The sequence below is a fragment of the Anopheles arabiensis genome, chromosome 2 (genome assembly GCF_016920715.1).
Source record: "Anopheles arabiensis isolate DONGOLA chromosome 2, AaraD3, whole genome shotgun sequence".
NCBI classification, from domain to species: domain Eukaryota; kingdom Metazoa; phylum Arthropoda; class Insecta; order Diptera; family Culicidae; genus Anopheles; species Anopheles arabiensis.
Window position 1 is genome coordinate 85,278,521 of NC_053517.1, and position 10,221 is coordinate 85,288,741.

A 10,221-nucleotide genomic window follows, 5' to 3' on the forward strand; every position below is an offset into this window, starting at 1 on the left:
TGTAATGGTCGCTCGCCTCATATTTACTTGAATTAATAATAGATTTGAATTTCTGTTTTGATCATTCAAAGACCTAAAATTTTATTTCTTTTAACAATTACAAATCGTTTACGATGGACAATAAGATTTTACTACAAACTAAGCTTACCCTATTTTGCTCTAAAATGCCGCATAAGTTATCAATTGCAGCAAAGAATGTTGAATAAATACAATTGAGTCTCCTTCACCCTCCTAACCGATGTAATCGTTATCATCCTCATCATCATGCTCGTCCTCGTCGTCGTGGTCGGTGTCCTTCTTCTTTCTGGTGTACGCACGCTTTGCCGTGACCGCCGGCAGTTGATCGGTCTCGCCGTGCAGGAGCGAATTGCGATACGTTACCAACGGTTGCCAGTCCTCTGAGCGGCTCGACGGAATACCGGCCTTCAGGCGACGGTCGAGGAAAGCGAGACTGTAAGGAAGAGAAAAACAAAACGATTAAGTAAGCGTTATAGAGTAGCTCGAGACCAACGCCAAATACATACATAAGCTTTTTGTCCTGTTTGATCAGTTTGTTCGTCAGCTCGGTCAACACTTCCAGAAACGCGATGCACGGCGGTGCGGCTGAAGGATCGTCCAGTTCCTCGTTCGTCGAGGTGACCGCGAAATGGATGCCCGCTCGGTGAAACACGGTAATTGCTTCCCGATTTTTCACCGCATCCAACCCGAACGACAGTGCGAACCTCTTGGCCAACTCTTTCAGGTCCTGGAATTCCTGCGACGTTCGGGACACCCGTCCGTCGGGAGACAGTTCCTGCAGCTCCTTGAACATCTTCACCAGACTCAGACACATGGTCATCGAGCAGTTGACTTTGTTGATTTCGCGCGTCTTGCCCAGCGTCGCCTTGATGATATCGCCGTACTCATCGTAGTGCTGCAATGAACGAACAATATGAGCAAAATATAGGATTTTTTTGTTACGTTTTCTGCTTTAATCTTCGCCACTTACCCGCAGATAGTGCTTAAAGATGTCTGCCGCTGCCTTGATGGGAAGAATGTTGTACACGATCAGCTTGCAGTAGGCAGCGAGAAAGCTGCGCCGTTTGTGCAGCTCCTCGATGCGCGTCTCGTCGAGGCCCTCCTCCTGCTCCGTGGCAAAGACCGTCGTCTGCACGAACTCGTTCAGCAGCTGCTGCTGCTCCTCGTTCGGCGCGTACACCAGCGACTGTATGTTTTCGTCCGCGTGGCCCCGCAGCTGGTCCGAGAAGACCACCAGCAGATCGCAGATCGACATGAAGGCGGCCTCCTGTATCGCCGACTCCCGATCGTACTGCACGAGATGATTGCAGGCATTCAGGTACTTGTGCAGGTTGCGGCTCAGCTCGTGAGCTTCCTGTGGCACCTGCGACCGGTCCATCGCCGTCTCGAGATGGTACAGCCCCCAGTTGATGGAGAAAAAGCACGCCTCGATGCAGTAAACGAGCGCTTCCTTGGGTATGCCCGTGTCGCCGGACTTCCCCGCCAGCCGCTCCTCAATGTCCTGGTACAGCGAGTCGAACAGATTCCACGGGTTCAGATTGTGGGACGAGAACAGCGTCGAGACCTTCTTCAGCGAGATGTTCACATTGTACACCTCGTCCTCGTTCGGTATCTCATCGCCAGCGATCACGTTACGGTAGTCATCGATCGCTTCCTTGTACCGGTTGACGCACTCATCGATCACGTTCGAGCGCACCAGATCGCACCGGGCATAGATAGCGCTACCATCGGTGCACAGGAACTCGAGCGTTTTGGCACACGTCTCCAGCACCTCCCGGTCGACGTGCGTCGACATGACGTGTGTCATTTTGTCCAGCAAAGCCTGCAGATTCGCCTCCTGCCGGGTGGTGGTGAACAGCTCAATGTCGAAGTACTGCGGAATGGCCAGCAGGTTGGTGAGCTTCTCCGCATCGGCGCTGTACTTGTGCAGCAGCAGTGGCAGCGTTTGGATAAAGTGTTCCGTCAAGCGCTGCTTATCGTCCTGCACCTGCTTGATTTCCTTCGCGCTCAGCGTCATCTTGCGACTGCTGCCCCGTCCAACCGGTGGTTCGCCCGTGGCCGATTGGCGCACCGCACTGACCATGATTTCGATCAGCGTTGACTCCTGCTTGTTGTCCAGCATCTCCTCAAACTGACCCGGCTCCTCGAGCAGCAGATCGGTGTAGCATTCCCAGTCCTTAATCATCGGATTGCTGTCGATGATGGAGTCGACCAGGTACGCACCATGCTCGTGCAGCTCCGACTCGATGAAGAACTGCACCAAATCGCGCATGAGCGGTGTGTTGGGAAGACGCTGCTTGCCTCGCTTTGTGTACACAGCCGGCGCGTTCGGATCCATCCGGAACAGACGTTCGTTCAGAAACTCGGCCGCCGCTTGAGCGACACCACGGTGCGATGAGTACACCAGCTCGTACACGATTTCACTGTCCTTATCCGCCAAAATATCTTGATGACTCCTGCAAGCAGCAACAATAACAAAAATTTATACAACTTCCTTTTACAACATTGTTCCGCAAAACAGGTCACTTACTTGAGAATGTTTATGACCAGCTTCACCGCGTGCACGGCCGCCTCGTACTCTTTGTCGAGCGTCATGGCCACGATACGATCCTTGAATTTAGACGTAAACAGCTCCAGCTTTCCCTTGAGCTCCTCGTTCTCGTACAGCGGCAGCAGCGCCTGCAGACACTTCAGCCGTACATCGCCCACCTTATCGTGCAGCGTCCAGCCGATGTACTTCAGGTACGAGTCGTCCAAAAAGTTGGACGAAAACTTCATCATCCAGATGCCAATCTCCGACATGCAGATGGCACGGATGTCGGGCAGCGTGTCGCGGTACCGATGCACAAACACCGACTTGAACATGTACGTCAGCATGTTCTTGATTTCGTCCATGTTTTCCTCCAGCTCGCTGCGGCGGGCCATCAGCGACTCCAGCCGGTCGGCCGCCCGCTTGTCGCGCGGTTTCGTCCGCTCCGTCTCGTACTGGCGCGCGGCCATATCGAACTGTACCGAGACGAGCAGCGCCACATCGACCAGCGCCGTCATCAGCTTCATCGCGGCCAGCGTGGCCGTGTGGCGGAACGCTCGCACCTGCGAATCCGACAGCCCGGTCAGCAGCGAAATCACATTGTCCATCAGAAACTGGTCGTAGATGATCGAGTACTGGCACTGCTTCACCAGCGTCTGCACAAAGTCGCAGAAGTTCATCTTGAACTTTTTCCACTGCTGCCCCGACATCATCAGCGGGTACTCGTGGCTGTCCTCGTCGAACTCCTCCGTCATCTTGCGGATGATGCCCGAGTGCTCCATGCCCTGCTGCATTTCGGGCGTAATCTTGCCCTTGCAGCCGCTCGCGTGCACGAAGAAGTTCATCAGCGCAATCAGGGCCGAATCTTTGTCCGCCTTGTACCGCTCGATCCAATCGTCCACAATCGTGGCGATCGGTGACTTCGAGTGGCGCAGGATGTAGTACAGGCTCGATTCGTCGGTCGTACTTTCGCGATCCGTCACGACGACACGCTCCTCGCGCTCCTCCCGCTCGCGGTACACGCGGGGCGGCCGCTCGTGGTGCTCCTTCGGGACCGTTTCGCGCGGCTTGCGCGGTGCCTTGCGCTTTTTCTGCTGCTGCTCCTTGCCGAAAAAATCATCATCATCATCGTCCTCGATGATGGGTGCTTTCAGCGGCACACCTCCGCGAGCCCGCAGACGCGTCATCCTGCCGCGGGACGGTTCGCCCGACTCTTCCGCGTGTGCACCGTCATCGTGTCCGCCCGAGGACCAGCTTTCGTTCAGCGGTTCACTGCAATTGAAATGAAAATGAGATCAGAAACTCGTTGGTGGGATAATTTGCACAAACATTGCACACCACGGACTTACTTTTGATACAGCTGCTCCGTTTCTTCGTACTCCACCGGAGGGTCATTCATTCGAATTCGTTTTCCACCGCGGCGATGCATTTTGAGGCCTGTTTTTCACTTTACTTTCGTTTCTCGAATAAACTCACGCACGTAAAAGTACCTAGGCCACACTAATGTGGCCGCAGTATGATGAAAATGTTGGAATTTTCCACTTTTTCACTCGATTCAGCGACTCCGATGTTGGCGTCCTATATTTGTGGCATCAAAACATGTCATGGCTTGTTTTTCTTCGTTTCACAACTGTCATGGCGGACTGCCCGAACGCTGCCCATGCAGCAGAAGCGGGTTGCATTTCAAAATGACCAGTTTGAGAAATCGTACGGAGGTTTGCCACAAAACATATTTTCGATAATAGTACATAAATTCAATTTCATCAAAATTTACCACACAACCAAAAAGATTTGCTTTAATTAAAATTTCTTTCCAAAAAACATTCTTTTACCGCATCCGTATGGTGTTCGCTGTCACAAAATGTAAACAAACTTGTCCATAACCTCCAAACGCGCTTCACTGTCAGTCGCGGCTGTTCGTCGGATCCGATCAGCCGGTGTTGTATAATATCAAATATAAGCCCAGTGAAACGACGGCCGAAAACAATGGCCTTCCGACTGTGTTTCACCTCGCGAGTGCTGTCCCGGCACCACCTTGTCCGCCAGCCCACCAACCCAGTGCGCTATGTTTCGGTGGGCCGCGCCGGACCCAGTTCGCTCGAGATCCGGCGCCAGTTCATAGACTACTTTACCGTGAAGCACAACCATCGGTTGATACGTTCCAGCTCGCTGATTCCGTTCAACGACAGCACGATAGCGTTCGTGAATGCCGGCATGAATCAGTTCAAAAGCGTGTTCCTCGGCACGGCCGAGCGGCCCTGCCAGCGGGCGGTCAATTCGCAGAAATGCGTCCGTGTCGGGGGCAAACATAACGACCTGTCCGTGGTGGGCACCGACAGCTACCATCACACATTCTTCGAGATGCTGGGCAACTGGTCGTTCGGGGACTATTTCAAGCGGGAAGCGTGCGAAATGGCCTGGGACCTGCTCCGGAACGTGTATCGCATCGATACGGACCGCGTGTACGTGACTTACTTTGGGGGCGATGCAAAGCTGAATCTTCCGGCGGACGAAGAGTGTCGGCAAATTTGGCTGAGCTTAGGGTAGGTAGGCTTGTTTTGCAAGGTCAATGAATATTGTATCTTAATTAATCGTTTTTGTGCTTCTTGTTTCAGAGTTCCATCGGAACGCGTCCTTCCCTTCGGTGCGCGGGATAATTTCTGGGAGATGGGCAACTCCGGCCCCTGTGGGCCGTGCACGGAAATACATCTGGACCTGTCGGGCGAGTATAGAAACACAAAGGCCAGGCAGCACCTGGTAAACGCCGGTGTGCCGGATCTGACCGAGATTTGGAACATCGTGTTCATTCAATACAACCGTTCGCTTGAAGATGGCACGATTCGCAACTTGCCCCAGCGTCACGTGGACACGGGCATGGGGTTGGAAAGATTGGTTGCGCATCTGCAGCACAAGCAGAGCAACTACGATACCGATCTGTTCGAGCCAATCTTCCACCGTATACAGAAGGTAATGGAAATCATCAATTCGGAGTGAAAAACATAAAAATGAGTGTAAAATTACATGTCTCTCTTTTTTTAGGCAACGAAAAAGGAACCGTATCGCGGAAGCTTCCTCAGTACCGATAGCCACTACGAACTGGACACTGCCTACCGAATTATGGCCGATCATAGTCGCATGATTACGGCCTGCTTAGCCGATGGAATGTTTCCCTCACAAAAGTAAGAACACACACTCCCAACGCTTCCTTGGACCATTCTCAGCAAAGCGCTTCCTCTTTCAGCCACAAACTGCGACGCATTATACGCAAATCACTTGCACTAGCTACGCGTACCTTTAACCACCCGCAGCTGCTACGCGAAACCGTCCCGTGCGTGGTGGAAATCTTAGGCACCGTGTACCCCGAGATGGGCCGCAACCTGCCGACCGTGCTGCAAATAATCGAACACGAGCAGCACCTGTACAGTGCGCTGCGCACGAAACGTTCCGCCGAAACGAACGCACTGCTGCAACAGTTCCCCCAGCTAGAGGAATCGGAAGCGCTGGAACATCCCGGGCTCGCCGATGCCATTAAGGAGCTGGCACAAACGAAGCCAACCCATCTGAACGGTGCGCACATACACAAACTCTACGACACGTACGGGCTGGACGAGGAGCTGCTGGTGAAGCTCGGGGAGATGATGCACTTTTCGCTCGACTTCCGAGACTACGAACGGTACGTGCGCGTGCTCAAGGACGGTCACAAGCACGAGCTGGCGACGAAGCTACAGACACGCCTTTCGGCGTACGAAAATCTCAGGGAATCGCTCGACAGCGCCACGCTAAAGCCGACCCGTGCCGAACGGAGGTATAATTATGCATTTAACGCGGACAAGGGCACGTACGAGGTGGCACCGTGCAGGGCGCGCGTTAGCCTCCTGCTGGAAGATGAAGCCCGCGACCAGTGGCACATCGTGACGGATCAGAGCAATTTTTACTGCGAATCGGGCGGCCAGCAGAGCGACACGGGACGGCTAACGGTTGAAGCGGGTGGTTCCGCCGGTGGACAAACATTCGAAGTAACCGGTGTGACGGATCACAACGGTTTCGTGATGCACTCGATCAAGAGGCAACCGAACGTGGCCCTCTCCGTTGGAGACACCGTGGTGCTGCAGGTGGACGCAAACCGACGGACGCAGCTAACGCTCCACCACACGGCAACGCATCTGTTGAACGCAGTCGTCCGCAAAGTGGTCGCCCTGCCAATGTGTCAACGGTCGAGTTCGGTTTCCGAGCGCCACTTCCGGCTGGAGCTTGCCATCAGCGGCGAAAAACTCACGCTCGAACAGATAGCAGCGATCGAAACGGAAATACGCACGATAATCAACCGAAACGAACCGATCGGCGTGACAGTGTGCAATGCAGCCGATCTCGATCTCGCCACCGTCACCATCGTGCCGGGAGAAACGTATCCCGACCGAGGCCTGCGGGTCGTTTCGATCGGTGACGTATCGCGGGAGCTTTGCTGCGGAACGCACGCCACCCGCACGGGCGAGCTGCAGGATGTGGCCATCACCAATGTGACGCAGTCGAAGAATGGTTGCTTTACGTTTCACGCGGTCGCCGGACCGGCGGCAAAGAAGGTACACTACCTCGGCGCACAAATCCAGAACGACGTTAGCCAGCTGCAGCAGGATGCGGAGCAGAATGAAAAGCAGGAGGACATTACGATCATCGAGACGCGCATGCAGCGGCTTAAAAATGTGCTGCTGACTGGGACGGACAACAACATCCATCTGCCGTACTGTGTCCGGCAGCGCTGTCTCGACGTAATTAATGCGTTGTACCAGAAGCTGAAGGATCGGTCGCGCGAATCGCTCCGCGAGTTGATCGACATTGAGATGCGTAATCTGATGGAGCAGAGGCCGGCAAGCAGTGATCCGTTTATCGTTCATTTTCTCGAGTGTTCCATCATCCTGGAGGAGGTGCAGCTAAGCAAAGCGACCCGCTACTGCACGGATCGTCCGATTCTGGTTGTAAGCATTACGGACAATCAGGTGAAGGCGCGCGCAACGGTCCCACCGGCAATGGTTAGCGAACGGTGCAATGCGGAGCGATGGCTGGCGGTGGTAGCGCAACTGTTTAAAGCACAAACGGCCGCCCCGAAGGGACAGCGGGCGGCCGAGGTGTGCAACATGAAGGCACGCAAGGTGAAGATTATGGACTTCGAGCCCACGCTCGAGAGTGCGCTGCGTGCGGCAAAGACTTACGCAATGGAACATTTCCATTAGTCCGGAACAGTGCGTGTGTATGTATGTGGAATAAAGTTAAGCGCTAATGTTTTGTTTTGTTTAAATTTGCCTTTTTTTCTGCCGTTGAACGATCTTCGGAAGGGAAATTAAGTGAACCGTGAAGCGCAAAATGGACTTTTTCCGAATTGTATTTTTCGTCTAACCAACTAGAGCCTTACCGTTTTCGTGTTTGTGTTCCTTAGCTTAACATATATGTTTACGGCTTTACGCCTTACCGCTGGCAGCTTTCTCGCGCGCCTTCTTGCCCTCGGTCAGCGCCAGCCGCTCCTTCTCGGACAGGGGCGAAAGCAGCTTCGTCACCACACCCGTACCGAGCGTAATGTGTCCGTCGCGCAGCGTAAACCGCTGGCCCTGTTCCAGCACCATTGGCCGCATCAGTCGCAGCTGCAGCTTGGCGTCCTCGCCCGGCATGATCATGTCCTTGCCGGGGATCTGCACCTGCGTCGCGCAATCCCACGTGCGCGAGAACATCTGCAGCTGGATGAAGCTGGTGAACGGCTTGTGGCGGCCGCCCTCGTCCTTGCTGAGAATGTACACCTGCGCCTCGAAGTTATCGTTCGCCTTCATCGTGCCCGGCTTGCACATCACCATGCCGCGCTTGATGTCGTCGCGCTTGATGCCGCGCACCAGCGCACCGAGCTGATCGCCGGCGTGTGCCTCCTCGAGGATTTTGTGGAACATCTCGATACCGGTGATGGTGGACTTAATGACCTGTGGGAGGTGGTGCGATTTAGTACCAAAAAGGTTCCAATTGCATTTCATGAAAAAGTCTTACCTTATTGTAACCGACAAATTCACACTCCTGACCCTTCTTAAGCGTGCCGCGCTCCAGCCGGCCCGTCACGACCGTACCACGGCCGGGAATGCTGTGCACCGACTCGACCGGCAGCAGGAATGGTTTGTCCAGCTCGCGCACCGGCGTCGGCACGTACTTGTCCACCTCCTCGAGCAGCTTCATCACCGCATTCGCACCGATCTCGGGCTCCCGGCCCTCCAGTGCGCACAGGGCCGAACCCTTGATCACCGGCACATTATCACCGTCGAAGCCCATCTCCGACATCAGCTCGCGGATCTCCATCTCCACCAGATCGACCATCTCCTGGTCGGCCGCGTCCACCTTGTTGATGAACACCACGATGTGATTGACGCCGATCTGTTTCGCCAGCAGCAAGTGTTCGCGCGTCTGCGGCATAGCGCCGTCCGTCGCGGCCACCACCAGGATCGCACCGTCCATCTGGGCCGTGCCGGTGATCATGTTCTTGATGTAATCCGCATGCCCCGGACAGTCTGTGTGGCCGTAGTGCCGGTTCTCCGTCTGGTACTCGATGTGAGCGACGTTGATCGTAATGCCGCGCGCCTTCTCCTCCGGCGCGTTGTCGATGTCGGTGTACTTTTTGCTCTCCGCCAGATCCTTGTCGGCCAGCACCTTCGTGATGGCTGCGGTCAGCGTCGTCTTGCCGTGATCGACGTGCCCGATCGTGCCGACATTGCAGTGCGGTTTGTCGCGCTTGAACACTTCCTTCTCGGCGTAGAACCGGACCGGCACGGTGCGGATGGCCGGCGACGCACGGCGCACCACGTTCAGCCCATTGCCGGCGCACAGGATCTGGGCGACCGTTTTGCGGGCGACTGCGGGGCAAACAAGGCAAAAAGACCGGGGGGGGCGGGTTGATTACAAAATTAACCTCACTTTACGTACGGCAAAACATGCAAGACGGGGATGCCGACTGCAGACTGCATCTGATTGAAAGTTTGGAGTGCTTTTTGGGCGAAAAACAACGAATACTTACTCGGGTTAAGGAGTGCTCGAAGAGCGAGATACGTCGACATTTTGTCCTACAAGGTACGGGATTTGTGAATCGTCCTAAATGCAGCACAAAAACCCCCGGACAAACACCCAGCAGACCAGCACCGAAGGAAAATTTTCACTTTCTTGCGCAAGAACAACACCTCGCCGTTTGACGTTTCGCAGCCGGACACGTTCTGTCAAATCGGGTCGCACAGTGGGGCGCCTCTATGAGCAATTTTGGGTTTTATAATTTTTTATTTATTTAGATTGAAATTTCAAAATGTATTTTTAATGTGAATTTTACAGACGCAAATGTCGCAAACATGTTCAATCTTGTAATTATAACGCATTACGCAAGATTCTCTGACCAGTTTAGGGGATTCAGAAGGACATTTGATCAGAAAAATGCGCTATCCATTTGGTAGTAAAAAGTTTAACGTTGTTTTACAGCTTTCAAAACAAAAATTCAAACTCATCTTTTGCACAAACGTATAAAAAATATTCCCAAAAATGCTTGCCATGCGCAGCATTTGCCAAAACGCGGCATAAGCACCTGTCAATGCATCGGTCCACAGACAACACCGTACACCGTGCATTGCTGTGTGAACAAACACGCACACACACGCACACACCCG

General features: G+C 54.0%; 3 protein-coding genes across 3 annotated transcripts; 1 reads left to right on the plus strand and 2 right to left on the minus strand.

Moving 5' to 3' along the window:
- Positions 1-49: 49 nt before the first annotated feature.
- Positions 50-4,166, minus strand: LOC120908468 (cohesin subunit SA-1). Its single transcript, XM_040319454.1, has 5 exons — positions 3,898-4,166; positions 2,549-3,820; positions 989-2,474; positions 525-913; positions 50-451 (listed from the first exon to the last, which is right to left on the minus strand). The coding sequence occupies exons 1-5, from the start codon at positions 3,975-3,977 to the stop codon at positions 232-234; spliced, it is 3,447 nt and encodes a 1,148-aa protein (XP_040175388.1). The 5' UTR covers positions 3,978-4,166; the 3' UTR covers positions 50-231.
- Positions 4,167-4,371: 205 nt separating this feature from the next.
- On the plus strand, positions 4,372-7,841 carry LOC120908469 (alanine--tRNA ligase, mitochondrial). Its single transcript, XM_040319455.1, has 4 exons — positions 4,372-5,091; positions 5,164-5,515; positions 5,588-5,727; positions 5,790-7,841. The coding sequence occupies exons 1-4, from the start codon at positions 4,535-4,537 to the stop codon at positions 7,774-7,776; spliced, it is 3,036 nt and encodes a 1,011-aa protein (XP_040175389.1). The 5' UTR covers positions 4,372-4,534; the 3' UTR covers positions 7,777-7,841.
- Positions 7,842-7,907: 66 nt separating this feature from the next.
- Positions 7,908-9,773, minus strand: LOC120908470 (elongation factor Tu, mitochondrial). The gene is made up of 3 exons (XM_040319456.1): positions 9,588-9,773; positions 8,573-9,426; positions 7,908-8,508 (listed from the first exon to the last, which is right to left on the minus strand). The coding sequence occupies exons 1-3, from the start codon at positions 9,625-9,627 to the stop codon at positions 8,002-8,004; spliced, it is 1,401 nt and encodes a 466-aa protein (XP_040175390.1). The 5' UTR covers positions 9,628-9,773; the 3' UTR covers positions 7,908-8,001.
- Positions 9,774-10,221: the final 448 nt, after the last annotated feature.

What these genes read in the sequence shown, in the direction of transcription:
- LOC120908470 (XM_040319456.1), bottom strand. Translation starts at nt 9,627, where the DNA reads ATGTCGACGTATCTCGCTCTTCGAGCACTCCTTAACCCGA. An exon ending in TCGAGCACTCCTTAACCCGA is followed by an intron (nt 9,427 to 9,587) that starts GTAAGTATTCGT and finishes TTTGCCCCGCAG; the next exon opens with TCGCCCGCAAAACGGTCGCC. An exon ending in AATTTGTCGGTTACAATAAG is followed by an intron (nt 8,509 to 8,572) that starts GTAAGACTTTTT and finishes CACCTCCCACAG; the next exon opens with GTCATTAAGTCCACCATCAC.
- LOC120908468 (XM_040319454.1), bottom strand. Translation starts at nt 3,977, where the DNA reads ATGCATCGCCGCGGTGGAAAACGAATTCGAATGAATGACCCTCCGGTG. An exon ending in ACGGAGCAGCTGTATCAAAA is followed by an intron (nt 3,821 to 3,897) that starts GTAAGTCCGTGG and finishes TTTCAATTGCAG; the next exon opens with TGAACCGCTGAACGAAAGCT. An exon ending in CTGGTCATAAACATTCTCAA is followed by an intron (nt 2,475 to 2,548) that starts GTAAGTGACCTG and finishes TGCTGCTTGCAG; the next exon opens with GAGTCATCAAGATATTTTGG.
- LOC120908469 (XM_040319455.1), top strand. Translation starts at nt 4,535, where the DNA reads ATGGCCTTCCGACTGTGTTTCACCTCGCGAGTGCTGTCCCGGCACCAC. An exon ending in TCTTCCACCGTATACAGAAG is followed by an intron (nt 5,516 to 5,587) that starts GTAATGGAAATC and finishes CTCTTTTTTTAG; the next exon opens with GCAACGAAAAAGGAACCGTA. An exon ending in GGAATGTTTCCCTCACAAAA is followed by an intron (nt 5,728 to 5,789) that starts GTAAGAACACAC and finishes TTCCTCTTTCAG; the next exon opens with CCACAAACTGCGACGCATTA.